Below are 27112 nucleotides of genomic sequence, written 5' to 3' on the forward strand. Positions count from 1 at the left end.
TCATCACATTCAAAGTAAGTCACTCTATGCTGTAGTCTATGATATTCAAAACTTGGATACAGAGATGGCAAAGGCAAACAGACAGGATGCACAAACTTCAAGAACTTGACGCCTACATTTTTGATGTCTTATCTCCTGCCAAGAGATCCATGTTGACAGCTGCTCTGATCAATTGATTCGCGATAGCAGTTGGCGGCGGAAGTCTCAACCCTCCCTCTTTGTACTCCGGACCAGCCTTATCACCCAGCGCACTTACGCCTATTCTCAAAGCCTCCTCGACTTCCTCGACGCCAAACCATTTCGCATCTTCCAGCTCAGGGTCATGGCTTAGATTGATCGTTTCATGGGCAGGATCGCTAACTTGTGCGATTGCTCCAATCATGAGATTTGCTGGGTAGGGCCAAGGCTGGGATGAGTGAATAATGACACGGGAAAGAGTAACGCCCGCTTCTTCCCACACCTCCCTTCGGACAGCGTCCTCAACCGACTCTGCTGGTTCGATGAACCCGGCAAGGGTTGAATACCAGTTGGGCGGATAGCGTTTTGAGCGACCAAGCAGGACCCGCTTGGCGTCGGTTGAAAGAACGGCCACAATGATTGTTGGATCGGTACGTGGGAAGGACAGGTTAGAAAGGGTAGTGCGCGTGTTGCAGGCTGGCCGTTCGGCCGGTTTCCCCTCTGCGACACGGGCAACGTCTGTAGGTGGACAAGCACGCTTGGTACCAGAATTTACAGAGAGCGTGGGGTTACCGCAGGTGCCACAGAAGCTATTACGGTTATTCCAATCCATGAGAGCGCGGGCTTGGGCGTAAATGGCAGCTGGGATGCGGTCAGTAAACAAAGTTTGCTCTCTAGATCTCAGCAAAGCTTACCTTCGTCAGCCGAAAAGGTCATGACCACTCTCGACTGGAAGAAGCTCAATCCCTTTTCCTCCATGGCACTAATCACAGCTTTGGAATTGGTCTGTTGCTCTTCATCCCCCTTAGGGGTTACATCGAGAGCAAAGAAAGGAGTGCCGGTATAAATCTTCCAAGCGAGCCCATCTTGTTTACGGCTCTCGTCTAGTCCAAGGAAGATTAGCTGCGCGGTGGTCTTCCGTGAGTCATATTCCTTGATTGTCTCCTCCTCTGTCTTATCATAAATCGTCTCGGGAACAAGCTTTTGAATTTCATTATAGTGAGCATAATATAATTCTGACGGAGACTTCGTAAGGGGTGCAAGATCCTTCAGAAGTACAAAGCGGGTGGAAGGATGTCTGATAGCTGCTGAAAGAAACGCATGCTCGGTCCGTAGAAACGAGAGCCGATTTAAAGGCGAGCCTAGTAATATCAGTATCGTAAAAGACCGTTCAATCAAAACCGGGGAGCCTACTGGAGAAGTAGTTTACGGTTTCTTTCCCAAACTGTCGAGACAGCATTGACTCAGCTTGCGTATGGGCAGGAGTGGGAATCTGAGGTTGACTGCTCATAATGAGATTTAGGTATGACACAGGCCAGTGAGTGAATTGGGGTGAAAAATCTATACTAGAAACACTATAGAATGTAGAAAAAGAGGGGGGAAGCAGAGTAGAAATCGCAAGCGCAAATGTAGACGCCCTGATAACGAATGATTAATCAGCTGCTTCTTACAACTTATCCGAGGATCAACGTGCATAGTAACACGGCAGCAAATGACGTATCCCGGATACCATCACTGCATGCATCTCAGGGGTCGTTACTATGAATGTTCTGGTAATACCAAAACCACAGCGGGGTACGAGGGGAAGCTCCCCACACACGTGACAGGCGTCATTGTCGGCCATCTCCAATTCAATTCTTATCGCCGGGAAAGCTGGAATGACAGGGTTCTTGTGTGCGCTTCTTTAAATAATTTGATAGCAAGATCCAGTTTCAGGATCTAGAGATTGAAGATTGGCCACTAATTGAAACTGTCCCCGTTCATCCAACATGGGCCACCTTGTCACTCTTGCAACATGGTAGGTACTACTTTCGAGCAGTTACATGCGCCATCTAACTTGTAAGGTCGCGCTGATTTGTATTCCCTACCAGTTCCCTTAATCAATGGGCCCTTGATTTTGAAGGCAACTGCGAACGGATTATTGAGAGTATCCGTCAGGCTAAGAAAGCCGGAGCTACTCTACGCGTCGGACCTGAACTCGAGATCACCGGTAACTTGAGCATTGGCTATGACTACAAAGTTCGCTGCATTGATACGCTTTTCTAGGATATGGTGTTCTTGATGGATTCCTCGAGGGCGATACGTTCCTCCATTCGTGGGAAATGTTGGCACGTATCATTGACCACGCTGACTGTCAAGACATTGTGGTGGACGTAGGTATGCCTGTTCGGCATAGGAACGTGCGATACAATTGCCGGTGGGTGGTTTGCAAGTCAGTAAACCGGCCTCGCTAATATTCTTAAGCGTTATCTTTTACAACCGCAAGATCATTCTGATTCGCCCGAAGATGTGGCTTGCCAATGGTTTGTCTATGCCTTTTTTATCCCAACACTTCGTCTTATTCTTGTGTCTATCTTGAGCTATCCTTCGCTAATGTTTGTGGTTCAATCAGATGGGAACTATAGAGAGATGCGGTACTTTACCCCCTGGCAGCGCCCTCAAGAGATTGAAGATTATTATCTTGAATCAATCGTTGGTAAAATAACAGGCCAGTATAAGGTTCCTTTCGGAGATGCAGTCATCAGTACAAGAGATACTTGTCTAGGTCTAGAGACCTGCGAAGAGCTATTCACTCCTAATGGGTACTCACTTTGACTACATGATTGTGGCTATCGTGCTAATTCTATATAGGCCTCATATCCCTTACGGTCTTGCCGGTATGGTCATCATTGCACCCTGCAGCCCTGTTCTGGTAGAGATCGCTGACCTCTTCGATAGGCGTGGAGATCATCTCCAATTCTTCAGGAAGTCATCACGAGTTAAGGAAGCTTGACACCCGTATCAACTTGGTTACACAAGCTACGAAACTGGTGAAGTTGCCTGCAAAGATAGCATTAACTCGCAGGCTGACGGCTTTTTAGAGTGGAGGCATCTATCTATATGCAAACCAGCAAGGCTGCGATGGTGACCGGCTGTATTACGATGGCTGTGCAATGATTGTCGTCAATGGCAATATCGTGGCCCAGGGCTCTCAATTTTCCTTGAACGATGTCGAGGTTGTTACAGCTACCGTTGATATAGAAGAGGTCTGGTTTCCATAAATTCTGGTTCCTGCAGCGAAAATCTAACCTGGGATAGGTCCGGACGTATCGTTCTAGTGCTAGTCGTGGTATGCAAGCCAGCAAACAAACACCATTCGTTCGTCTTGACCTCGATATGAGACTTTCTCGTCAAAACGAAGAGGCTGAGCCCGGCCTTGCCCCATCTGAGACTATTGCGCCCCGATACCACGCCCCTGAAGAAGAAGTCGCACTCGGTCCAGCTTGTTGGCTTTGGGATTATCTCCGAAGGAGTGGTGCCGCTGGGTTCTTCCTTCCGCTGAGTGGTGGTATTGACAGCTGTGCTACTGCCATTATTGTACACTCGATGTGCAGGGAAGTCATCAAGGCAGTGTCAGAAGGAAATGAGCAGGTGATCAAAGATGTCCGCAGGCTATGCGCTGAACCAGCGGATTCTACCTGGCTTCCTACTACGAGTCAAGAAGTGTGCAAGTAAGACTGATCTTTCCAACTTTCTAACCTCTACTCAAGGATGCTAATTCACTTTCAGTCGCATCTTCCACACTAGCTATATGGGCACCCAAAATTCCAGCAAGGAGACAAGGGACCGGGCAAAGAGGCTCTCAACCGACATTGGATCTTATCATATCGACTTTAATTTTGATACAGTTATAACTTCCTTGACGAATTTGTTCACGATGGTTACCAACTTCCAGCCTAAGTTCAAGGTTCATGGTGGTAGTCGGGCAGAGAACCAAGCGCTACAGAACGTTCAAGCCCGCCTAAGAATGGTGCTTTCGTACCTGTTTGCATCGTTGCTTCCTACAGTCCGACAGCGGCCAGGTGGAGGTGGACTGCTCGTTCTGGCATCATCAAATGTAGATGGTAAGTGATATCTCCTACACATACTGGATTTCGCTAACTGTCCGCAGAATGGTATATAAAGCTTAACTCCTTTTCTAATTTGTTCAATTCTAACCGATATGCACAGTTTGCGTGGCTATTTGACGAAATACGATGCCAGTAGCGCAGATGTATGTCTCAGCCCCTTTCCTGGCACTCTCCTTCATAGAAGAGACGAGATGCTAACAGTAAGATTTAAAACTAGTTGAACCCAATTGGCTCCATCAGCAAAGTCGACCTGAAGAAATTCATCGCCTGGTCTCGGGATTCGTTTGAAATACCTATTCTTCACGAATTCCTGAACGCCACTCCAACCGCCGAGCTGGAACCGATAACATCCACGTACGTCCAGTCAGACGAAGCGGACATGGGCGTAACGTACGCTGAGTTGTCCACTTTCGGCTACCTGCGTAAGGTTGCGAAGCTAGGACCTTGGTCCATGTACGAAAGATTGCTCCATGTGTGGGGTAATGAGTACAGCCCTCGCGAGATATATGAGAAAACCCGCCATTTCTTCTACAATTATGCCATTAACCGCCATAAGATGACCGTACTTACCCCTAGTTATCATGCGGAACAGTACTCTCCCGATGATAATAGGCATGACCTCCGGCAGTTCTTGTGTAAGTAGATCCCGCAGTTGACTTGTTGATTTCTAGCGTTTGCTAATGTGCCACCAGACCCCTCATTTACTTGGGCATACAAAAAGATGGAAGACAGCGTCAAATTCTGGGAATCAAAGGGATGGACTGCTGGGAAAGCACAGAAGAAGAACGTCAAGGCAGACTAGGTGGATTAGATAAATGCGATCATATTTGTTTTGAGAAATATACTAAGAGAGATACACGCCATGAGACATCAGTTTAGATATGTTAAATGTGGAAGATATTGCACCTTGAAGAGACGACTTAGCGTAGCCAGGTAACCAGTACACGGCATAGGACTCGAGTATATGAATGTGACTAGCATAGTGTTTGCTAGTGAGTTAATGAGAAAGGGGATAACAATAATTCACAAGACGCCAATTGGGAAGACGCAGCGCTAAGCAGACAAGACATAGGAAAGGGGTGAAAAACGAGTAGGTAAAGGAGAGTAGTGTGAAAAAAAAAAAAGTATGATCAGAGGAATGAAACGACAAAAAGCTAAGATCTCTCGATCTATTCGCGCTTCCAGAACCAGCCGCTCGGTTTCTCATCAGACCGGGCTCCCTCTGGACTAGTGGGTTCCCGACTGACCTGCGAAGGATTGACCACCTCGACAGATTCATTGCTCTCTTCGCGGCCATCTGCGAACCGCTGAGTTTTTACAGTCTTTGTCTGAATTGATCCATCAGGTAGTCGGATACGCTCTGTTGAAGTTTTGGTGGATATGACGTATGGACTTTTCTCGGCCACTGACTTGTCGGTCTCCGCAGGAGATGCATCCGTGGCCGGTTGAGAGTCTGTCTTTGAGACAGTCTTTTGGGTTTCGCTAGGCACCTGGCCTAGGCTGCTTTCGGTATCTTCAATCCGGTTTGCTTTCTTTAATGATGCTCTGTTATCTGCGGCTCTGTATCTGTCTTCAAAGAGAAGGCGTAAGAGAGGGCTTTCGTGTGTATCCTTGAAGAACTCCCGCTCACGAGCTTCAATGTCCGCAAGGAAACGTTCGTACATATCTAGCTCTGTGACTGAGTCAGGCTCAGCATCATCCCAACTAATTTCTGCCTTTGCACTATTGCTCAAAGCTTTCTCTTCGGCCAGACTGCGGTCATCTTCCGTGTTCTTCGAATTATCGAACGTGATAGTCGACCAGGGTCGGCTTTCTGTTCCAGAGATATACTTGAAACGATCCCCAAGACTACCACGTTTGACCAGCCCCTGCAACCAGTCCTTCCCCGATTCCCTCTTACTGACGTCTGCAGGGTCCCTGTCGAGCATCGGCTTTCCGTTTTCGAGTCGCAAAAGATCCTCAAAAGCCTCCCGCCACTGGGGCTCTGCAGGATCATGTTCAGTAGAAAGGTTCAGAGTAGACATGAGAGACGAGAACACTCCGTGTTCGCGACTAGACCGATATTGTGCCTGACGTTCTAAATGCAGAGGGGAGTAAGGACTGAACATGAGGTAGGTGACAGGCCAGGTCGGAGATTCATCATTTATCATGCCTGAGAACAGGGGCCTATTGTACGGGTGGAAGAAGCGGGAAGAAACGCGATCGTCAAACCAGAACTTGTCGAAGAAGGAATCGAAAAAGAAGTCGATATCGAAAGGATCGTGAGGTGGACTCTGTCTTCTGGTACGATGGGACTGCCAATGTTCATCTGATCCTGGCCAGTACGACCGCGATGGTGAATTATCAGTCGACTTGGAAGATGCGCCGGTTTCCGACTCCGCATAATGGTCTCCTTCTTTACCGTCACCGCTTTGTCTTTGGCGGGTATGCGCGTCTTTGTAGTATCTGTCGTCTGCGAAAATCGACCAATGGTCGGGTGGCGGGGCAGTGACCATCGATGGCAGCCCCGTTACTGACTGTAACATGGAGGAAATCTGTTCGTCGGCAAAGCGACGGAAAGCAACAAACGGATTGTCGTCATCGGGCCACAGTTGGGAGCTCTGCGCGGAAGGGTCTCTGTCGCGGTTTGAATTGTCGTCACCTGCCATGGCTGGTTCCTCCCCAGAAGGGTCTCGGAAAGGGATAGGTCAAATCCGAACAAGAGACAGGTCAAATTGGTCAAGTGGATGTCGATCCAGATGAAATTTGAGATGGAAAAGAAAAAGAGGATGGGGGATGGATGTATGAGACTCAAATAAGCGTTAGCGTGGTGATCGATTGAAGCTGTTGGGGATTGATCGCCCCACCTCTCATTAAATTAAATCCACAATCACCACGTGATGTCTGCAAACATGGCAAATGCTTTTTCTCTCGGACTAGGACTATTCCAGCCAGAACAACATATTTTGCATCGATTTACATTCGCTCATCGGGATATACATTAATTGCCTAGCCGACTACATTACAAAAGGGCATCCAAGCATACAGAGCCACATCCGGTCACAGACGAGGGCGGTCTTCAAATTCCTCCCATGCTCCATCGAATCCGGTGGAACGGACCCACACGGAATGCTCATCGGAAGTTGAATCCATAACTATATCCGTCATCAGCCACCGTTGCAAGACAGAGGTTTCAGCTTCAACTCACCCATATTCCCGATCTTCAGCCACATATCGCCGGTGATCATCAATCCCAAGTCTTTGGCTTGGGCCTCGTAAGGACGGCAGACTCTCTCTCCGCTCGCGAGGGCTCTTGCCAATTTGCTAATGTGTCCATCCTCTCTTGGGTGTGCATTGACATATGCGAAAATATCCGCCCAAGTCCTCGAAGCTTGATACTCGATAACATCATTGAGGTATAGCTCGGGTGTATTGCGGGATACATATAGCAACAGGTTCAATCGTCCTTTCCATTCGAGGAGACGTAGCTTGGAGCGCACATCTAGCCACGGCAGCGAGATGAACTTGGCGAGGAATATCGACGCATTCAAGCCATGTATATAGAAGAAGTCAAATTTAACCTGCTTGGACGGTCGTTGAGCAGTAGCGGTGAAGTAGGCTAAAATGTCGCTACAGTCAGTACCCACTCATGCAGACCCTAGTTTCCTGGGCACCTACCAACGGTGTCGACTATTTCAACAAGCTTTTCTTCCATTTGATCCTCAGACACGGTGAATTCTGCAGCATGTTTGATCATTTCATCTGGTGCCCGTACAAGGACGCCGTCCCTCATCCTATTCTCATCTTCCCAATGTGCGGAATTCGCCAATTTATCGTCGCTGCGTACTTCCTCTAGAATTTGCAGCAATGATTTCTTTCCGGGTTTGCCAATACCCCCTGCTGCTTTTTCAGCGGGTAGGAGGAACATTGGACCAGTCCAGTTCTCATGGGTAGCAGCTTGGGCCAGGGCTTCTGCTACGATGGCAGGCTGGTTGAACTCAATCCCGAACCCCAAGTGGATAAGCGGATGAATGAGACCTTGAGCATTCCAACAAAAGTCAGCTCTATACTTGCGAAATATTACCAACTGGACTGAGAGATGCATGTACTCACCTCCAAACAATCTTACCAGCATATCTTCCGCGATATCATCCCCGGCGAAAACGTATTGTTTAATCACGCTTTCAACTCCTTTTGTTTCGATCTCACGTTGGAAAAATTCCAAGAAATTGGGGTAATTGTTTCGTTTCCCCAGGCATTCTTTGAACCGAGCCTGGTCATACAAGGACTGAACCACACTGTCATTGGGCGGCAAAGCAGGCCGCTGGTAACTCTTATTTCTCTCATACGCAGCCCTAATCTCGTCCGGGGAAGCCCCCAGGGCAAAGATGGTTAGAATATGGTGGACGATATGGTCTATTATATTAGCATTTGATTTGTTTTCTCGAGCGATAAATACGAGGTATCCAATCGAACTTACTATGGAACCCGGAATCGTTGAAGTAGATGTGGTGCTTCTCTAGATTCTCCTGCAAGACTTGGCTAGCAGCTCGAGCAGCATCCTCTCTAACTCCGGTGGAGTAGATACCGGAGTTAGAGGTGGACAGCTCAATTTTCCGTGCCGTGGCCATTGGACTTCTTCGAGCGTTGACACGATAGGTAGATTCAACAGTGATGGTGCTGGGTGGTGACGAGAACGAGATCCACCGGGAATATTGAACAGCCGGAGTACAGCAACTAGTAAAGCGTTGAGCACTAAAGCACCGAGGGCGAATGGTCTGAAGCCTCCTCGGCAATAGCGACGATCGTTGTGTAATACCAGTGGATTGGCGACAGCAGTTTGCCAATGTACTGTGAACAGTCTTCCGATGCATACAAGCTGGGCAGAGTGGATGGCCGAGAAGTTCATGTCTTATCGCAAGCTTATTTATCTCCATCTCGTATAGGTTCGATATGCGGGGAGAGCAGTCGCTAAGTGAGTACAAATCAGAGTCGGGCTTCGGGGCTTCGCGACGCCCGAGCGACGTCATATGAGCCCCCCGCGCCAATCATACAATTAGGGTTGACCAATCTCTCGTATTTGAACTTGTAGGTCTGGCTGCTCTAATTGAACAGAAGAATCTGGGGTTCATTCGCCTGGAGTCTGGATCGCATCTGGATCGCGTTTCGATCTGGCTGCTTACACATGGCTTTTTATGGTGCACCATAGAGTGGGCTTCAAGCTGTCAGAATAACGCAAGCAACCAACGAATCCTTCGCAACATGACACCCTTCATAGCGGCTATTTTCTTGGATCGAGAGAATCATAATAGACAAGTGATACAATCCTTCAGTCACAGAGCTCATTCATCCTTCAGAAAAAAGGTGCACAGAATCCAGTACACTGCCCCGTTTCCAAGACAAATAAATCCTGGAGTCTCCCGCTCGATAACCAGAGCTGAGTCAATAATAGGAGAGCTCACATTAATTCGGCTAAATATTCAGGAACACTAGACCAGGGTCCAGGGGTAAAAAGCTTGGACATGCCCTGAGATAGAATGTGGGACCCTTGATCCATTTCAACGGCCCAGGATGATGATCACGACCCAGCGATATAATTCCACCGAAGTTTACCCCCAAACCACCCGATGTGAGGGGCATGCCGGTGCTCGAACCGGTGTATATCTTGAATAACCTCGGGAGATTCCGACTGAAACGTCACGAATGGACCGTGAGAAAACTACTACGGTCGAGTGTATCAGGTAGATAATAAAGATGGTGGCGGAGCAAGGATCTTGTCGGCAGGCTGTCTAAAACATCGGAGGGTTCATCTATCGACGATCTATGGGTCCAAGGGCCCCGGTTTATATGCTTTCGATCGAGAAGCTCGTTAACACTTCTACTATTTCTCCTAGGAAATAAGGAGGACGCACGTAGTACGATGAGAGCATTCTACCTGGGAAAGACTAAGATGCAGATGCATGCCTTAGCACGCATAGACTAAGACTAGGATCTACTGTCGTGATTAAATTACCGTTTATAGACCCAAAAGATAGCGAGCGCTTTTGCTTACTTCGGTATTGATTAACCCCATTCAATACTTCCAGTAATATACCAAGATAGAACATATAAGGACGAAAGCTCTACCGCAAGAAGATAGACAACAAGCTATCCAAGCCAGTCATTCTCTCTTTCCAATATTTCATACCAAAATCCTACAGTCACTCACTCACCATCACTTTTAACGATATCCACTCATTCAACCTCAATATACTGACTGCAACAATGCACTTCTTCACCCTCGCCATCGCTATCTTCGCAACCAGCACCCTCGCGGCCCCGGCCCCAGCCGCCATCAACCCGGACTGGATGGGAGGCATTCTGAACATCCTCAACAGACCCCATGGCAAGGTCAGCGCTGAAGCTAGTGCTAGCCCTGCCAGTTCCAGTGTCGCTTTGGGTCCTACTCCCAGTCCCACTGTCGGCACCATTGTCCCGCTGTAACCTTGTCGGTATACTACCTGCTTTGAGACATTTTCTAGCTAGGGCGACTAACGGCTATAGAAATCAGGCTGCGTGCAAGGGTATCATCACTATTGTTGGTTGTTGCGCGGGATACGAATGAGTTGAAGAATGCAGAGAGCGGAGGACAGGCGCAAAAGTCTCGGTAGTCTCCGAAGTATTTGTATTTGTTCCATTCTGAATAGGGCTCTCAGGTTGTATATATTTGCTCATGAGTGCTGCGGGCGGTTAAAACTACTCGTAGTCTTGTTGGGCCTGTCATTGAGGTGGACCTTGTGAGTCCGATATTGTTCGATGCCAACTGTCCAGCTGAGTACAATTTGTAAGAATGTATATACATGGATCTGAAAGCGAATTGTCATATTATAGTAAATTTATTAGGTATACTTTGTGGTTTGATGCAAACTGCTTTTCCAAACAGATATATGACCAGTGCAACCCTTTTACCAGGAGAAAAAGTACCAATCTGATGAACGAAACTGATTTCCATCTGAATTGTGGTAGCATCTCAATCAATGCATGCCAAAATCTTCCATCTCCTTCTTCCTCTTCTGGCGCTCCCGTTCTATCTTGCGGAACAACGGGTGGTGTCCCACTTTGTCCTTCAGCTGCTTGTTCCGGCTCTTGTTGTACTCGATATATGCCATGTCCTCTCCTCCTGCCAAGCCGCTGAGAGTGGCGGCACTGCGTTTGACAGCTCCCTTCTTAGCCCTTGGTCCACCAGAACGTTCAGAGAACAAGTCATCGGTGACGGCTTCCACATCCGCAGACGTTTCATTCTGCAGCATGACCTCCTGTAAAAGCTCGCGTCGCTCACCGGGGGTTGCATAAGCGAGCCCCTCCAGATTTTCAATACCTTGAAGATGGGTGATAACTTTGAACGCGTAGCCTTGGTCGACAAGGAAAGCTTGTCTTTTAGAAGAATAGAACATCTCGTCCGTATCCTTGGAGACGAGAGAGTAGAAGAATGCATTGAAGCCCTCATCGTTACGACGCTTAGCTCGCAGAATTCGGCCCAGCCGTTGGGCTTCTTGACGACGGGAACCGTAATGTGATGATATCTGAATCAGACAGGTTGCCTCAGGTAAATCCAAGGATGTGTCTCCGATCTTCGATAGAAATATGGTGTTGACTTGCTCGTTATGCTGGAAGTTCTCCAGAATCCGCATACGCTCATTTTGAGGAGTGCCGCCATAAATGTAGGCCTTGTTCAACTTAAGGGCATAACGCTCAAGAGCATAGACGTTATCAGAGAACACGATAACCTTGTCTCCACGCTTTTCGTGGTAGTCGATGAGAAATTGGCAAGCCTGAAACTTCCGGGGATTCATGATGTAGAGCAAGGCTGCCTTTCTTGACTTCTCTCTCATGTACTCCGAATAAAACTCTGTAGTCATAGGACACCACACCTCAGCGCATTGGACTTTGGCAATGTGCCCTTGCTCCGCAAGTTCCATCCAGTTAGCTTCGTACAACTTCGGGCCAATCAAGAAGTTCAAATCCTTGATTTTGTCGTCTTCACGCAAGAGGGTCGCAGTCAATCCGAGCTTGCTTTGGGTCGCGATAGCCGATGTAACTTTACGGAACATAGATGCAGGCACCACGTGCACCTCATCAAGAATCATTAGACCCCATTCACGCGATTGAATCCAGTCCATCATTTTCTGTGCATCATGAGACCGGGCCCTTGTTTGGGAAACCATGGAATATGTCGAAACAATGATACCTGTCGATCTGCGAAACTTTTCCTTGTTGTCTGAGGTGAAAACGGCGATGTCGCCCGGGTCAATATTCGACCACCGTAAGAACTCGTTTCTCCATTGAACCACAGACATGGAGCTGGTACAAAGAATAATCGTACCCTTCTTGATCGTGCAAGCAGCCGTAATGCCAACTAGGGTCTTTCCGGCACCACAAGGAAGGACGATGATACCACTTTTAGCACGTCCGTTGCCGAACATCTTACTTAAACTCTTCTCCTGATAACTTCGGATTCGAGCTTGTGGCTTCAAGTCGATATCCAATGTAGGATTGATTTCGTCGTTCCGGAAGTCATACTCCTCTAATGCCGGGCAGCCCATTGCCTGGCAGCGAGCCTTAACAGGTTCGACAGCTTCATTCGGAATTTCAAAGCTGTGAACCTGAGCCTGCTCTTCATCGTCATCTTCATCGCGAATGGCCAAAAGTAGATCATCCTCCTGCCGCTTCTCTCCTTGGTTTTCCTCTGGCGGCTGTTGCTGGTCCGTGCTCTGCTTCACTCCTGCTGCATCCTTGGTGCCAGGGATAACAAGTCCACCCATTTTTGGAGCAGCCTGCTGAATGATACCGGCCGACCCGCCCTGGACCCTCTGAGCTCCGATGACTTCATCTTGCAGGAGCATCTGTAACATGGCTGGGTCGGTACTTTCCACGAAGAAGCGATTATGTTTCAGCACGACCTTGATCTTTCCGTATGACTTCGTAAAATCGATGATGAAGGATTTAATTGTATCCGGGAGGGGCGTCTTCGACAACCGGTCAAGGAAGTTGATGATATCCTGAGGCTGGAGACCAACCGAGACAGCCGCATACAAACTGTTTCCCGTCAACCTGTATTCGTGCAGATGGGTCGGACGTGACAGCGGTTCGGCGATGGTGGTCAGGAAATCCTGCGCTTGGGGGGCCAAGGGCGAGAAACTCTCCAACGTAATGGTTCCTTTCAAGGGGTCGATCCATAGAGGACGGTTCGCGTGATCTGGTTTCAGAGAAAGCGACGAAAAGTCTTTGTAGCCGAAGTTCGGATCTTGCTTCTGTACGGCGGAGCTCTTCTTGTTACTGAACGATTCGAGGGAGAACTTGTCGACGACCTCTTGAAGAAAGTCAGCACTTGGGTGGTTACTTTTCAAGAGGCCCACTTGTAATACCTTTCAGGCTATCTTCCTTTGGATCATATTCGGAAAATTCATCGCTACTATCGACATCCTGGATGTCAGGCACCGGGGTCGCACGCTTCGAAGCTCTACTTGACCGACCGCCTAACGATGGTCAGCCCTGTCGTCTACCTGATCCCTGGATGGGAATCGTACTGTCGGTTGCCTTGCGCTTAACAGGCATATTGTTGTATTGTGTTAGAATCCCCTGAAACTGATGTCTATTGTCTATTGTGTTGATGTTATGCCAAAACGAATGTGCATACTCTGAGGCTACCAGCGCCTCAGCAGGGCTCCAAGCAAATCTAAACGTTCCGTTTTTTCTAAGATACGAGTAGTACCGTCAAACTGGTGTAGAGTTGAAGGAATCCGGAAGCGATAAGCGGGTTGAAGGGGATGTAGAGAAAGAGAAAGTTGAAGGAGATAAATCAGATGTAATCCGATGAGATCGATGACTTTACTCCGATGATGTTAAGGCCTGAGGCATCAAAGTGTGGCGAAAGAGGCAGAAGAGGCTAAGTTGGCGGTGGCACAGCAACCAGTAGAGCGAAACGGCGTTCCGACCTTCGGCCGAATGCTGACGTAGTTTCTACTCCGTCTCCATTTTTCCTTCAATTGAGGATTGTTTTGCTCAATCTTGGTATCCGCACATTCTTTTTAAAGGAAAAAAAAAAATGAATACGGTACGTATATGAGGACTGCAAACAGACGAGACGTGAAGCCTTGCTGACCGTGTTTTGGGAAATCTATAGATCCGATCTACCTGGTGAGCGGGAGACAACCTGCAAAGCTTCATATTCCTAGGCGACATGGAACCTAGATTACTGACATGCTGTCGACATGCATCAACAGGGTAGGCTGGGGTACTCTCTGCGTCGGTAAGGGACTCTCAAGCGCCCCATGTCTCACGACAAGTAATTGCACTCAAGTGCTCCACGGCTGACTTCGGTAAAACAGCTGGCGGCGGAGCCTATTATTTCGCTAAGAAATCGATCAATGCGGACCGAGCCGCCCGATATGAAGCAGAGAACAAGCGCAAATCGAAACTCGCACAGATGGAAGCCGATTACCGACGCCAGTCGACTTTCAACGAGAAAGTCCCGACCCCGTCCGAATCCCCTAGCTTGAAACGGGCCAACATGGCGCAGTTCCAGAGCGCAGCGGACGATGTAGCGTCACCAAGCGCGGAGGCCAGTCATGATCCCGCTCCAACCCGTCACGAACCCGAATCCGAAGCAGACCGAGTGCTAGAGAAAGGAAAATACGAGGCTGCTCAACCGTTCCGACCTCCTCGAGGTAATCGATTCAGCTGAGCGCGTTAACTCTTACGCGTGAGGGCATGCGGAGGAGTTCATCTTCCCCTAAACAATAGAGATGGCAAAACGTCATATGCACATGTCGAGAGTGTGCTGAGTGTGCTATGGCTTTGTATGATATCATGCGATTATATGCTTTGCGAGCTAGCCGACTTCTTAAATCTCGCGAAGTTTGCCGGGATTCGTGGTATATATTTTACAGGCTGTGTTAGGGAATCAAAAATGTTGTTTTCATTTGAGTATTCATCCAGTGAATTAGACTCGACAATATTGCACCTTGTGTAAGGTACACAAATCTGTCATGGTTCATTTCTGCACTGCAGCAACACTGTCACCCAACTGCCCTACCAGAGGGAAGCATGGGTTATTCGTTTGCGCTCGAGTTTGCATGATCGCTGCGGTGAACATGCGTGTAAGAATCTTTTCTCTGGTCGAGACAGTATGCAGGACCCCGATGCTCGCAATCATGCAGACTCGCCAAGAGAACAAAATTAGAAATGCGTAATATAGATAAAAAGAGCACGACGCCAGCAAACTCCGTCCGACAATTATGCGCTTCACACCACGGAATCCAGGTTGTGGTATGTGTAATAAGTATCAACGTCCGTACGCCCACCATTTGCAAGTCCACCAGGGATGGTGATATCGAAATCAAGGAAAATAAAGGCCGTAGCATCAAAGATTGGTGGAAGTACGGGAAATGTCCCGATGCATGTCAGGTACCGTGACAGATTCCTCCTTCGGGCATGGTAACCGAGACGACATCTTAACGGGCATGAAAACAGAGCGGTGGGTGCGGCCTGGAGAAGAGGTCAGCCAATCAGCAACCGAATCCCTGTGTACCAGAGTATGGACCAGTCAAGAACATACTTATTACAATTGGGACCGTCCGTATTCTTAGCGCGAGAACTCTCAAGGGCTGGAGGAACAAATGGCAGCACCACCGCGGAGAAGAGACACGAAGTGGTGACAAATCGAGAGGTGCGAGTGTCTGGTTGTGGGCGACGGACAGAGAAATGGCGGATAGTTGGGCGGACGAACCGAACAGCGATAGCCATCTTGTAGTGTAGTGTGCTAGTATACTAGTAGTAGTATGTTATAATGTAACGAAGTTGTAAAGTTCTAGATCTAGTGGCAAGCGCCGATATGTTCGATGGTAGTGGTCACAAGTGTTTAAAATGTAACTGGAATTAGGACCAGAGAGGACCAGGGGTTCTTCCACTACTTATATAATAGGGTGAGTGATATAATGATCGATGTACCAACGACCTGTAGGTTGAGCAAGGTAGCAGCTATACTGTGTAGAGACGAGCACCTGAGCCGAGTGGGCCGATTTGTTGCGACCCAGTGGGGAATGAATTCCTTCTGCGGGGTCTTTGGCTGCGTCGTTAGTCCTCGAGAAATGATGCCATGAGGTGGGTAAAGAAAGAAACAGATCGCGGGAACGGTACGGACAATACCATACCACCCTATCGTTCCCCATGACCTCGGGGGTCGGAAGAGCAACCCGAGAGCCAACTTACAGTAAATACCGAGTATTATTTGAAGTAGTTCAACAACTTCATATTAGTACTAAGTATGTACATACATACAAACATATGTACATACATGTGCTATGGAAAGAACGACGGCACTCAAAGGGTTGATACATACCCCACACCAAATAAGACAGGAGTACTTCAACGAGCCGGGCTGGACAACCTACGTCAACTAACGGTGAGTAAACTCCGTGTGGTGTGCAGACTCACGCCATCGAGGGGCAAAATGGTCGCGACTTCCGGCCGAAGAGAGACGATCCAACTGCGGGGCGATGGAGTCCAAGAACACGGGCGCTGATCGCGGTAGTTGCGTTTCCGTATCATCATTCCATACTTGCAGCGCCTAATCGAGTTAAAACAATATTGAACGGTTAAACCTGACATCGGATCGTTTCATCATCAAGTGCTCTGATGGCGGCAGTTGCCCATCCGAAGGCCGCAGGAGTACGGATGCCGAAGGCCTTTTGTCTGCCTGATGACTCCACAAAAATGAGTCAACCCTAAAGCCAAACCAATCTCAAAATTGTTTCCTAAGCTCCAATCAAGCTAAGCCTAGTATCTCCTGCCCAACATACCCCTATTCTGAGAAGCTAGTTCAAGCCCTCGTTCTGACGTGCTATACACATCGGATGACTCGTTAGCCAGCTGATTAATAGTTCAGATTGTTCAACTCTTCCAAAGGGTCCTCCTTGACCCCAACAATGCTGGAAAGCACTAAGGGTAACTTCTTTTTACCCCCGAGCTTACCAACGATACCCGATAACGAACCGCTCGATTCGAGACCTAAGTACAAACTTAAGCTAGTGGATCTATTCCGAATGCTAAGCAGCCCTAAGGCATCTTACTCTCCACGTGCAGTAATCAATCTGGGCAACCTTAGGAGAAAAACTTCCTAGTTCAGTAGTTGTTTCTCTAGGTGCACAGTACGTTGCATCGCTAGTATAATGCTTGTAATATTCCGTCAACAAGCTTGCGCATAGATGTCTTTCATCACTTTCTTGTTTTCTAGCCAGAAGAAAAAGTCACTAGTACTTTACATCGTGGACCTCGAAGGCCTGGGGAAATGTAGGGCACAGTAATGTACCGCTCCACCCACTTAATTCACAAGCTTCTCATGCAAAGTAGGGCACCACTTTGACCACTACCCTAATTGCCTCCTTCAGGAGAACTCATCTTGAAGGCTTACTATTTTTGAGTATACATTTTTCGTGAAACTATGTATATATATATATATATAATCCTGTCATGAAAGGTTCAATAGGTACTAGAGTTACATTGCTTAAGAACGCCGTGGACGAGAGAAATTATAGGTCCGAACCAGGGACCAAGAAAGCAGACACTATCATATTGCTTGCTCAGAATGATGTCTATAATACCGGGAGCTGTTGTGATCTGGAGAAATGATGCTCCACTCACGGCTGCACGAGATTCGATCAGACCACTACTGAATTAAGCTCCAGTGCCACTGCACCTGGCAGCCTGAGGACTCTCCACTCCCCCAAACAGGGAAGGTTAAGGGCCTTATTGCCTGAGACGATCAGATGTCACAACTAGTACCATTCCGCAATAGACACGGTGGCATGAAAGGAGATTCTTTTTGACCTTTGTGGTGATTCTAATTCCCCCCCCCAAAAAAAAAGAAAAGGAAAAGAAAGGAAAGGTATATGTATATGTATACGAAAAGATATTATGATTAAAAGCGAGAGTCGAAATATAAGAACAGGTGAAAAGAAAGGGAGATGAACTTGGAAGAATCTGGCCTCCACAGGTACAACTGGCACAATGCGAAGCTAGCATCTAATGCCTTCTACCGTGATGATGATGATGATGTCTCCTGTGATGTCTGTGATGAGCATCGGAGGAAGAGGCAGTAGATAAAGAATCAGCATCGGACTGGCTGCTCGCCATTCCGCTTGAATCTCGTTTGGCTGGTAGGCTGCTATTTGCAACAACTGGACCGAAGCCAATACACGTCTCTGGTAAGGCCTCATTGAGATCCTCCTAGTTGTTAGCAGTCTTATCAATGCCTCGTACATGTATACAACTTACAGCAATTGTGAGCTTTGCCAAAGGGTTCCCCTTGCCACTGGCTCTCGTTATCTCCGCGTTGAGACTAACTCCAGCCGAGGGAGCCACACTGACCCCGAAAACATGATGTTTCTCATCATCCTCGCAGACCCCAGCGGTTGCTATATCCATCAGCCAAGATAAAGATAATTAAACCTGGAGATGACTCACACTCGGAGAGAGATAACGTGGCCCCGAGGACAGGCTTCAAGTTGACTCCTGCTGCAAATCCATGGCCTATCCAGGTGAGTATCTATCTTTATGAATGATATCAGTTATACATACCAAGAGTCTCTGCAGCCAATTGGATTGCAGCTTTGGCATGAATATTAACGCCGGCTTCGATTCGAGCATCTACCTGTACCGGTTCTGCACGAACCTGGGGAGTCCACCCTGAGTGCACTACATGAGGTGAGAGAAGGTCAATCTTGAGCTCTGCAGAGTCCAGAAGGCTGATGTCTATCCCCGAGGAAACAGAAGCAGAGCCAGACACCGGACCCACGCTGAAACCAAGGCTAAAGACAATTTGCGGGCCTAGATCTAAGATGCCAGGGATTGAATACCCGTAAATTGGTATCTCCGCAAGGTCGAGCTGTTGAGAGTACTCTTCGGTGAAGTCTCCACTTAATGTTAACTTGGGCCCCAGTCTTGCAGACACGCCGTGGGGTGTAAGCGTGAACGTTGCGGCCTTGGGTATATGTTTCTTGGTCCTAAGGTAGAAACCGAGTTCGAAGCTTCCTTTTGTGCCACATTGATCGCACGACAGTGTTAAAGAGAAGGGATCTTCGGGGGTAGAGAAGTCCTTCTGAGGAAGATTCCACGGATGATCAAAACTCATAGTCAAGGTTTTCTCGTGCTCTTTTCTTTTTGTGTGTTGTGGCGCGACACATGTATCGTGCGCTTCTTCTTTAGCCACTCTACCCACAGAAAGCTCAAAGGAGTGGAAAATATCCTTCCATTCTGATCGTCGAACCTGCAATTTCGCAGTCTTGGTGTGGTCGTCAAACTCAATTTTCGAAGCAGCGAATGGCACTCTATGCGTATTCCATCCACACTGACCAGTGCCGGCGACCACAATAAGAGTGTTTCGTTCAATCGCATTAACCCATTTCCATGAATGCTTGATGTAGTCGAACGACTTCTGGCTTTTGAAATTGACGGCCAAACTAGTATTGGTACAACGGACTGACTTCAGCAAATACCTGAATCGCTCCATTGACACCACGCTTGTGTCATCGTCGGTTTCAACGGCAAACTCGGCGAAAGTCGGCTGTCCGTCTTGAGAAGCTATTGTTGGAAGTTAGAAGTTGAGAGACCCCCGAGGTATTTGAATTTTGGTCATTGAACAAGTACACATACCAGTCCAATAGAAGGAATCCTTCCTTTGAGGTTCAAGATGAGAATGGTGCGACTCATTGTGATATCGTGTACCTCTCACTAGGAGCTGTTTCCCAGCTAGTTCAGGTGATTTGGCATCGCGGAATACGAGGGGTGCGTTTTGCTGAAGCGATAGAGTGATCAAGAGGCTGAAAGAGAGCCAAAAACGAACAAAGTTGGCCATCCTGGGGGCCTGAAATCAGTGTCGCAGCAGCGGTTATGACTACAACGCTCAAGCAAACAGAAAGACCATCAGTATAGCTGGGACCAGCTGTGAAGATGAATCTTTGCGTGCTAGACATGATGTCCGAGAGGCGTCCGTAGCTATAAGAGGAGCCAAGGGTCGTCTAGTTTCCCAGAACTGAAGTCTTCCCCTGTCATGCATCTCTGCTCTCAAATCCCCTATCCATAGTTCACAGGGTGTTATGACTGTTTAGTGGTTCTCTCCGATAGCGTGGTGGACTTGTCCTTGGCATGTTTTTGATTCAGGACAACGGACGCTTCAGCCGTTCATACTACGTACATACATACATGGTTCAGAGACTAAGCGGCAACGCTAAAGTAGCCAAAATAGTAGTGTTCCTGTCGATCCCAGTGCGTTCTTGCCTTTTTTTTGAGAGAAGTCTCCGATGAGATCGACCTCATTTCGAACTCCCTACGCAGTAGCAGTTCGTAGCATTCATTGAGTTGGAGGTACAACGAGTAATATGTGAACGCGTGCCTGTTTGAGCAGCCAAATTGATCAACGGATTGGTAGGAGTACCATCACCTCCTCAGTTTGTTTTCGCTGAAAAGAAGGAATTTCTTTATAATTAAAGCAGGATGGGTAGGAGTGTGCCAAGAAATGTGCATGCGAGACATGCATTGTAGGATTCGCGCCTTTACAAAGAGGGCAATCCCAATGGCCAGGGTCCAGCGGAGTGATTAAGTGCCAAGCTTTTGCCGTTATGAGTGAGACGTTACTAGTTCAATAGGGCCATTAGACTGTGCGACGTGTATCTCCTGTCCCATCACTCATCAGGGTCTTTTTAGCTGAAATCTTTTGCACAGCCATGTTCATCGGCCCATGAACCCCTATATAATCCGCTCATTTCAGATTAGAGCTGAGGCCAGCCGTTGGAGCCTCCAAGGGGAAAAGGGGAGATATAGGGCTATGCATGATCTTCACCTGTTTCGGCCTAGGGTCACCTTCAATCAATCCAATGTCTCTGTACGTAAAAAATATTAGCACAGGATTCTAGCGGGAGTAGAATTGGAGACCTGAATAGGCTGATGTCGCCCAGCATAGTCATGTAGATATAACAGCTGGATACTCTGTCTAGTTCGAGTGAGACAGTGCCAACGATGGTTTACTGTGGGCACACTTAAACGTAGCCTTGCGAGTTTCACAGGGAGGAAGCCACATGGCGAAGATGAGGGTTGCAAGGAGTATCCACTTCCAAGACCACGTAGCGTATAAAATCCTAAAGGAAGAGTTGTTCTTCGGCCATCCTCACTCTGATCATTTTCATAATCGGATTACCGCAGTTGTATTGTTTTACCCTACTGAAATGGTTGGTCGCAAGCGCAATATTCACACAGGTCTCCCTATATACGTTACTTTGGACATTTTGCTGAAAGACCGAGCCCCTGCAACTCAGTACATTTCGCAGCTGCGTACAGGTGGACTTTGTATAAGCTGCCGAGCGTTTGGCCCTCTCACTGGGATATACTGAAGTCTTCTCTTGAACGCGCAGATTAAAGCGGAAACCTCTTCTGCTGGACCGTGTCAAGCTATTGTTGTAGACCTGCGCGAGAGGTAACCGCAATGCAACAATGTCAAATCTGCACTGCGGCCTACTGAAGGGCGATTCATCTCAAGAAGTGTGCTTCCCATAAGTCTAAAGGCATCTTGAGAAGAAGTAGACGCAGGAACTACATATGTAGCCTCTGTGATGCCTTATGCTGTTCGTATCCTTAATGTGTTGGAGATGGAAAGGGAATAGGACGGAAAGAGAAGTGATCACGTGCGATAAGCGGAACCCAAACCGCAATCAACTCCGTAGCCAACTTGACATAAAGAACCCAACAACACCCTCAAAAGAGATCCTACTGCCTGCAATGGCCTCTCATCAACTTGCCATTGCGAAGGCCTCATTCTCCGCGGGGCTTTTACGCCCAGACCCCACGTCTGTCCCACGCGACGAGATTACAACGTTCCATACCTCACTGGACAGGGCGCTATCGCATTGCTCCCCAGCAAACATCCAGGTTTGATTGCGAGTCCTTAGCACCGATATACACTGCAATACTAAATCTGTGACTCGGCGCGGCCGTTAGACCTGCAAAGATTGGCTTCTCGAGTACGTTGTCTCCTCGTCAAATCGGGTGAATGTTTGGGCCAAATACCTGGTTGCGCTCTCTGGTTCGTTCAATGAAGACGCGCAGCAACCGCAAGCCAAGCCACAACAAACCCGGCCCATTTCTGCGAAGAGGAAAAGGCTACACATACTCTACCTGCTGAATGACCTGTTTCATCATACCAAGTATCATCTGGACTCGACTGCCGCCTTTTCCACCTTGACTGGTTCATTGCAGCCGTACATTGTGGAGTTACTGGGCTATGCTGCTTCCTACGACCGAGAGAAGCACCCCAAGCACCACGGACGACTGGACACCCTGTTGGATATATGGGTGCAGCATGGCTACTACGGCAGCGACTATGTTAACAAGTTGCGGGAGGTGGTCAAGAACTCAGCGTTGTCGGGCCCTGTCAAGACCTCTATTGACGTCGAAGAGAGTAACACGGACGCCGCCCACCGGCTTCCGAGCAAGGATGCACCATTCATCATGCCATCGACCCATGGGGACCAGTCTACTCCTTACTATGATCTTCCCGCAGGCAACCTTGTCCCTCACATCATCCCTAACTCGACTGTTCCACTTCGTCCTGATTCGATCAAACCACTGCAATTCCTGGCTGGACCAGCGGATGAAAAGTTGGTGATCGCTTTGAAAGCGTTTCTGAAAGACGTTGATCAAATATACGGAATCGAGAAACCAGAGCCCGAGGAAGATGAAGTAGTTGATATTGATGAGCTGGGCCAGACAGTCATACGTGACAAGATTACAGGCGACATCCTCAGCGGTGACACGTACTACGGGTGGTCTCGAGGGTTTTGCCAGCAAATGAAGAAGAGGAATGCGAAATCCAGCTCTCGAAGTCGCAGCGCAAGCCCTCGCAAGAGAAGGCGATACAGTGATAGCTATAGCGACGACAGCGGACGGAGCAGATCGAGGTCACGGAGTCGTACTCCACCTCGCAGGTTTGGCCGGTATGATTCTCGTTCACGCTCTGTATCTCGATCACGAAGTGGTCCCCGGCGCTCGCGTTCACGGGAGAAATCATATTCTCCTCGACCACCATCACCACCACGGCCCATGCCCACGCAACACCACAATCAATTTAACAGTGCTGCGCCCCCAAGCTTTCCTCCGCAACCGCCGCCGATGCATTTTCAACAAGGCCCACCAGTATTCCCCCAAGGAATGCCAGGAGCACCCCCGCCTCCACCCAATTATCAGGGTCCATGGCCACCACCACCTCCACCTTTGCCAAACTACGGCCCTTCGAACTTTCCGCCGACGTTCCAACCACAAGGTGGACAGTTTCCTCAGCAGTTCCCCCCAGTACATGTACCACAGGGACAGCAAATGCCACCCGGGTCCTATCATTTCCCTCCGCCTCACTCCGGGAGAGGCTGGAATCAGCATGGCTACCCATCTGGTCGTGGATGGAGGTAATTTTAAATGTACAATAAGCTAGCACGATAATAGTTCATGAGAAAAAAAAATCTAATCTGCAATATACGAACAACACCAACCCATCTAGTAACACCAGATTTACTAGAATTGGGATAAGAGTTGAAATCCACCTCACGTAAATCAAGCCCTGAACTACCCCCCTATAAGGCCCAAGAGCATTCCCTAGTGACCCGTGGGCACAGCATGCACACTGCTTGAAGCCAGTCTAGGAGACGAAGAAGCCGCCGCCGCCGCAGATGACGAAGAAGCCGCCAGCATCGAACTAGTCATAGCCGCCCAACTCATCGCCTTCTCAAGAGGCCGCTGCTTATTCTTCTCCAGAGCTTCCTGCATATCCTTCATTGCTTTCTCGTAAGGTTCACATTCTTTGGCTAGGCTATCTCCCTGTTCATCTGTGTCAGCTTTTGCTCTTTTTCTTCGAAACAAAAGGAAAAGAAAAATACAAAAGCCATACCTTCTCATTTGGCGATCCATTACAACACATGACATCCTTTTGACAATCTTCGTTCGGATCTGTATCGGCCATTGCTTGACCTGCCATTGCCTGATATCAGCAGCTGCGCGGCAAGCTATAAAAAGAAGATGAAGGGAGGTCACATAAAGAAAAAAGAGAAGTAAATACAATCAAGCGACAAGATACTTGACAACTTAACCCCGTTAAACCATGGAATAGCCTGGCCCAATGATTTGGTGATGGTATCTCCGACTCCGTCGATGCTTTGACAGCATTGTTTGGACCGGTGGGCGTCTGGACAGATGCCGGTGTGTGCTTCTGGTGAGGCAGAGGCAGAGGCGGCGCTCAGCGCTGGGTGTGTGGATTGTTTAGTCGGGGCTGAGACTGGGGTCTGCTGCTGGGAGAAAGGGACAGCAGTTGCGAGGGTTACTGTGGTTAAAAGAAGCAATATGCTTTTGGGATTCATTGTGATTGAGTGGGCGCTTGTCGTTGCCTTTAGCTTTGTGGTCGAGGAGGATCGAGAGATGCTGGATGCGAGTGCCTGGTTCGTAAAGAGAAGTAGAGCTGTAAACGATCAAGTATGGTAAACAACGAGGGCAAGGGGAAGCTCATCCCTGTGTTTATGTGACAAGTTGAGATTCGCAGCCAAGATATCCCCTACGTTTTGAGGCTAGGAACAAGGGATAATAGGCGCGACACGTTTGGTATCCGCGTGTCGGGTTGTCTATAGGCAAATTAGGTAGCCTAGACCTGCATGGAATGTAATAGCATGTCAAATTAAGACTGACAAGGAATGCTAGGCTTGTCAACATAGTGGTTGGGATATTTCTATTCGGATGATAACCTGCGCCGTAAAGCATTTCAGATGAAGATGCAATGGCCCTTAAGTATTGCTTGATGCTCGTGTACCGTTGGCAGTAGACGTCAAGGGATTCGCGTTGTGACCAAGATTCAGATTCAGACGGGGAGTAGGATTATGCAAGGGGTGATGAGTATATAATTTCCGAGGAATTAAGCACATATGTGAGTATTCTAGCTTGTGCCTGCATAAAATGAATCTCAATTAACCATTCCGATGAGCAGAATAAAAAGGTAGAAGGGGATGCTGTGGAAGGACTACTATAGACTGTATTACCACTACTACAGCTGATAGTAGATAGATAGACCGGAGTATGTTGAACGGGAAACCTGCCGTCACTTAATTCCCAAACCAAGTAGTGTACAGGAACTTTTGAAACCATAATGTACAGGACATGAACCCGCTGAAGCTGCTGGATGAAGAGGATTATGTGGGTGTGAGAAGGAAAGACGGGAATATGTTGATTCCTAGCTGTCTGTAGCCTGACACAATGAACAGGTATAGCCAAGAAGACAAGCAAAACTGGCAGAATTCTAGGCCACAAACAATGACGAGCACTGAAAAGCGAACGACGTTGAAGTCAAAAAACCAAAACAAAGACGGGTCCTCAGTGGGCATTTGTGCCAGTGCATCAGGCGAATAGCACTGGACGGGAACCTGTCCATGCCGACTGCGGAACCAATTGATGTCGTTGCAAATATCTATCAGTTGATGAGGGTAAGCTCCAAAAGGAGTACGCATATCCAATTGGGCCGAACATAAAGGAAGGACAGGCACCAAACTCGGTTTGAGCACGTCATAGCTCTGTATATATCGCTTGAAGCAGAAATGCTTTCGCTACAATCAAACGCCGGGAGACACCGAAGTGTCTCCCCCAAATCGCCAAAATCTTGTATATCATATCGTCAACTCGTCGGCAAGACACGCAGTGCCTTTTTGTCAAGGTAACGAGACACCAGTGTCACGTTCAGACACCCCCCTCTTGCACCTCGGGGAGTGGTCCATTTAGATGGATCGTTTTTTCTCATCATCTCTGGTGGTTTTACGTCCACCTCGCTCGCCGAAGTCATGGTGGGAGACACCTGCAGAGGTGGGTGCAGGGCCTCGACGAAGCATATCGCCCGCCGAGTCGTCGCTCTTGCCGCTACCTGCGCTGCTTCTGCTGCTGCGACTGACGGGGGAACCGTTGTCGGCGTCCAAATCTGCGAAGGATGCCATCCGGTTGTGTGTGTACTCCAGCATAACGCGGCTATAATCCTCAACAGACATATGAGGGTTGACCGTGCGATTCATTTGAAGATGACTGTCCCTGGAAGGGCTTGTCCCTCCTCCATCGGGGTGAACTATAGGCTGCACGGTTTCGGGATGCTGCATGGAAGTCGTCATGATTGCTAGCTCAGAATGAACAGTTAGTTCACAACATCATCACAATGTGGGATAGCAGCGAGCATCCATGGCGGAGATATCGTCGTCTCGGAGGCGGCACCAACGACATCGCAGATCCGGGTCGGAAGAGGCGTTCGTTACGGCTGGCTTTCATGCGAGATAAGAGCTCAAACAACAGTCTCCCACTTACCTTCACCACGAGGATGATAGTAAAAGACGGTATCTGCAAGTCGAATAAAGAGATGTGTGAATGTGTGAATAGTCTCGATGCAAAGGCGCCACAAAGAAGGGTTGAAGATCCAATATAGAAGACCAACCTTCTGAATCCGTTCAACCGGCGCAAATTAATAGGGATGAGTATGGACAGCAAGTGCGACATGAGATCACAAGCGAACAAGCAGAAGATCAGAGTCGAAGCCACATTGGTCAGTCAGGCGTATGGCACTGATCCACAACGGCGACATGGGCACTTCTCCATTTTACTTCCACTTGCGCCATGATGTCATTGGTCCGAGGAGCTCTTCCAAAGACCTTCTTCTTAATACTCTGGAAGTATTGTAAAACTTCCCCCCGCTTTCATGACGCCCCAGTGATTCGATTAATTGTTATCTCACCTGGCACTTCAGAAATCGATCGGAATTAACCGTGCTCCAGAAACTCATGGGCCGGTGCAGCTCCAGATGGTCAGCCCGTCCACCATCCTCTTCAAAGCAAAATGAAGTCACCGAACAATATCACTGGGTCAGGAAACCCAATGGGCTCTGCCGATCCAACTCAATACTACTAAAAGGTCCCCTGTAGATCCGTGCTGACAGTGACGGGTAGCCCAGTCGGTCTCCGTGGGAGTCTCTTGCC

The 27112-nt window shown here is 48.4% G+C and overlaps 13 protein-coding genes across 13 annotated transcripts; 4 read left to right on the forward strand and 9 right to left on the reverse strand.

The window, feature by feature from the left end:
* Positions 1 to 18: 18 nt before the first annotated feature.
* Positions 19 to 1647, reverse strand: BDV37DRAFT_254986 (NAD(+) diphosphatase). Its single transcript, XM_032082691.1, has 3 exons — positions 1372 to 1647; positions 873 to 1319; positions 19 to 819 (listed from the first exon to the last, which is right to left on the reverse strand). Exons 1-3 carry the CDS (start codon positions 1466 to 1468, stop codon positions 113 to 115), a joined length of 1251 nt encoding a protein of 416 aa, XP_031938735.1. The 5' UTR covers positions 1469 to 1647; the 3' UTR covers positions 19 to 112.
* Positions 1648 to 1850: 203 nt separating this feature from the next.
* Positions 1851 to 5053, forward strand: BDV37DRAFT_181600 (glutamine-dependent NAD(+) synthetase). The gene is made up of 14 exons (XM_032079494.1): positions 1851 to 1975; positions 2049 to 2167; positions 2224 to 2374; positions 2422 to 2480; positions 2570 to 2759; positions 2809 to 2834; positions 2896 to 2987; positions 3039 to 3203; positions 3256 to 3668; positions 3727 to 4061; positions 4109 to 4112; positions 4168 to 4210; positions 4285 to 4702; positions 4760 to 5053. The coding sequence occupies exons 1-14, from the start codon at positions 1947 to 1949 to the stop codon at positions 4867 to 4869; spliced, it is 2154 nt and encodes a 717-aa protein (XP_031938736.1). The 5' UTR covers positions 1851 to 1946; the 3' UTR covers positions 4870 to 5053.
* On the reverse strand, positions 5054 to 7210 carry BDV37DRAFT_181646 (uncharacterized protein). Its single transcript, XM_032079495.1, has one exon. The coding sequence runs from the start codon at positions 6713 to 6715 to the stop codon at positions 5237 to 5239; it is 1479 nt and encodes a 492-aa protein (XP_031938737.1). The 5' UTR covers positions 6716 to 7210; the 3' UTR covers positions 5054 to 5236.
* BDV37DRAFT_273677 (questin oxidase family protein) lies at positions 7107 to 8955 on the reverse strand (the record flags this gene model as incomplete). Its single annotated transcript, XM_032085102.1, has 6 exons — positions 7107 to 7201; positions 7255 to 7665; positions 7725 to 8084; positions 8160 to 8462; positions 8527 to 8824; positions 8923 to 8955. The coding sequence occupies 6 exons, from the start codon at positions 8953 to 8955 to the stop codon at positions 7107 to 7109; spliced, it is 1500 nt and encodes a 499-aa protein (XP_031938738.1).
* A 1355-nt stretch (positions 8956 to 10310) lies between these two features.
* BDV37DRAFT_285704 (uncharacterized protein) lies at positions 10311 to 10696 on the forward strand (the record flags this gene model as incomplete). Its single annotated transcript, XM_032087784.1, has 2 exons — positions 10311 to 10525; positions 10597 to 10696. 2 exons carry the CDS (start codon positions 10311 to 10313, stop codon positions 10694 to 10696), a joined length of 315 nt encoding a protein of 104 aa, XP_031938739.1.
* Positions 10697 to 10787: 91 nt separating this feature from the next.
* Positions 10788 to 14388, reverse strand: BDV37DRAFT_181727 (TFIIH/NER complex ATPase/helicase subunit SSL2). The gene is made up of 3 exons (XM_032079496.1): positions 13613 to 14388; positions 13451 to 13561; positions 10788 to 13395 (listed from the first exon to the last, which is right to left on the reverse strand). The coding sequence occupies exons 1-3, from the start codon at positions 13638 to 13640 to the stop codon at positions 11060 to 11062; spliced, it is 2475 nt and encodes an 824-aa protein (XP_031938740.1). The 5' UTR covers positions 13641 to 14388; the 3' UTR covers positions 10788 to 11059.
* Positions 14131 to 14769, forward strand: BDV37DRAFT_285706 (uncharacterized protein; the record flags this gene model as incomplete). Its single annotated transcript, XM_032087785.1, has 4 exons — positions 14131 to 14139; positions 14209 to 14222; positions 14309 to 14334; positions 14414 to 14769. The coding sequence occupies 4 exons, from the start codon at positions 14131 to 14133 to the stop codon at positions 14767 to 14769; spliced, it is 405 nt and encodes a 134-aa protein (XP_031938741.1).
* Positions 14770 to 15538: 769 nt separating this feature from the next.
* Positions 15539 to 15830, reverse strand: BDV37DRAFT_285707 (uncharacterized protein; the record flags this gene model as incomplete). The annotated part of the gene is made up of 2 exons (XM_032087786.1): positions 15539 to 15572; positions 15643 to 15830. 2 exons carry the CDS (start codon positions 15828 to 15830, stop codon positions 15539 to 15541), a joined length of 222 nt encoding a protein of 73 aa, XP_031938742.1.
* A 2277-nt stretch (positions 15831 to 18107) lies between these two features.
* BDV37DRAFT_273679 (uncharacterized protein) lies at positions 18108 to 19793 on the reverse strand (the record flags this gene model as incomplete). Its single annotated transcript, XM_032085103.1, has 5 exons — positions 18108 to 18308; positions 18360 to 18499; positions 18549 to 18614; positions 18663 to 19664; positions 19733 to 19793. The coding sequence occupies 5 exons, from the start codon at positions 19791 to 19793 to the stop codon at positions 18108 to 18110; spliced, it is 1470 nt and encodes a 489-aa protein (XP_031938743.1).
* A 2047-nt stretch (positions 19794 to 21840) lies between these two features.
* On the forward strand, positions 21841 to 23567 carry BDV37DRAFT_255001 (RNA polymerase II-binding domain-containing protein). The gene is made up of 2 exons (XM_032082692.1): positions 21841 to 22004; positions 22074 to 23567. The coding sequence occupies exons 1-2, from the start codon at positions 21855 to 21857 to the stop codon at positions 23535 to 23537; spliced, it is 1614 nt and encodes a 537-aa protein (XP_031938744.1). The 5' UTR covers positions 21841 to 21854; the 3' UTR covers positions 23538 to 23567.
* Positions 23568 to 23660: 93 nt separating this feature from the next.
* On the reverse strand, positions 23661 to 24234 carry BDV37DRAFT_182083 (uncharacterized protein). Its single transcript, XM_032079497.1, has 2 exons — positions 24013 to 24234; positions 23661 to 23942 (listed from the first exon to the last, which is right to left on the reverse strand). Exons 1-2 carry the CDS (start codon positions 24097 to 24099, stop codon positions 23721 to 23723), a joined length of 309 nt encoding a protein of 102 aa, XP_031938745.1. The 5' UTR covers positions 24100 to 24234; the 3' UTR covers positions 23661 to 23720.
* Positions 24235 to 24548: 314 nt separating this feature from the next.
* BDV37DRAFT_182084 (uncharacterized protein) lies at positions 24549 to 24999 on the reverse strand. The gene has a single exon (XM_032079498.1). The coding sequence runs from the start codon at positions 24870 to 24872 to the stop codon at positions 24633 to 24635; it is 240 nt and encodes a 79-aa protein (XP_031938746.1). The 5' UTR covers positions 24873 to 24999; the 3' UTR covers positions 24549 to 24632.
* A 745-nt stretch (positions 25000 to 25744) lies between these two features.
* Positions 25745 to 26804, reverse strand: BDV37DRAFT_182128 (uncharacterized protein). The gene is made up of 2 exons (XM_032079500.1): positions 26575 to 26804; positions 25745 to 26262 (listed from the first exon to the last, which is right to left on the reverse strand). Exon 2 carries the CDS (start codon positions 26255 to 26257, stop codon positions 25877 to 25879), a length of 381 nt encoding a protein of 126 aa, XP_031938747.1. The 5' UTR covers positions 26258 to 26262; positions 26575 to 26804; the 3' UTR covers positions 25745 to 25876.
* Positions 26805 to 27112: the final 308 nt, after the last annotated feature.

The sequence above is a fragment of the Aspergillus pseudonomiae genome, assembly GCF_009193645.1.
Source record: "Aspergillus pseudonomiae strain CBS 119388 unplaced genomic scaffold BDV37scaffold_64, whole genome shotgun sequence".
Lineage (NCBI taxonomy): Eukaryota > Fungi > Ascomycota > Eurotiomycetes > Eurotiales > Aspergillaceae > Aspergillus > Aspergillus pseudonomiae.

Coding starts and splice junctions, on each gene's coding strand:
- BDV37DRAFT_182083 (XM_032079497.1), bottom strand. CDS start 24,099: ATGGCAGGTCAAGCAATGGCCGATACAGATCCGAACGAAGATTGTCAA. Junction 23,943..24,012: donor ATGGATCGCCAAATGAGAAG/GTATGGCTTTTG, acceptor ACAGATGAACAG/GGAGATAGCCTAGCCAAAGA.
- BDV37DRAFT_181646 (XM_032079495.1), bottom strand. CDS start 6,715: ATGGCAGGTGACGACAATTCAAACCGCGACAGAGACCCTTCCGCGCAG.
- BDV37DRAFT_181727 (XM_032079496.1), bottom strand. CDS start 13,640: ATGCCTGTTAAGCGCAAGGCAACCGACA. Junction 13,562..13,612: donor TAAGCGCAAGGCAACCGACA/GTACGATTCCCA, acceptor GACCATCGTTAG/GCGGTCGGTCAAGTAGAGCT. Junction 13,396..13,450: donor AAAGGAAGATAGCCTGAAAG/GTATTACAAGTG, acceptor ACTTTCTTCAAG/AGGTCGTCGACAAGTTCTCC.
- BDV37DRAFT_254986 (XM_032082691.1), bottom strand. CDS start 1,468: ATGAGCAGTCAACCTCAGATTCCCACTCCTGCCCATACGCAAGCTGAG. Junction 1,320..1,371: donor AACCGTAAACTACTTCTCCA/GTAGGCTCCCCG, acceptor TGATATTACTAG/GCTCGCCTTTAAATCGGCTC. Junction 820..872: donor GACCTTTTCGGCTGACGAAG/GTAAGCTTTGCT, acceptor ACCGCATCCCAG/CTGCCATTTACGCCCAAGCC.
- BDV37DRAFT_182128 (XM_032079500.1), bottom strand. CDS start 26,257: ATGACGACTTCCATGCAGCATCCCGAAACCGTGCAGCCTATAGTTCAC.
- BDV37DRAFT_181600 (XM_032079494.1), top strand. CDS start 1,947: ATGGGCCACCTTGTCACTCTTGCAACATG. Junction 1,976..2,048: donor CTTGTCACTCTTGCAACATG/GTAGGTACTACT, acceptor ATTCCCTACCAG/TTCCCTTAATCAATGGGCCC. Junction 2,760..2,808: donor GAGCTATTCACTCCTAATGG/GTACTCACTTTG, acceptor AATTCTATATAG/GCCTCATATCCCTTACGGTC.
- BDV37DRAFT_255001 (XM_032082692.1), top strand. CDS start 21,855: ATGGCCTCTCATCAACTTGCCATTGCGAAGGCCTCATTCTCCGCGGGG. Junction 22,005..22,073: donor GCTCCCCAGCAAACATCCAG/GTTTGATTGCGA, acceptor CGCGGCCGTTAG/ACCTGCAAAGATTGGCTTCT.
- BDV37DRAFT_182084 (XM_032079498.1), bottom strand. CDS start 24,872: ATGCTTTACGGCGCAGGTTATCATCCGAATAGAAATATCCCAACCACT.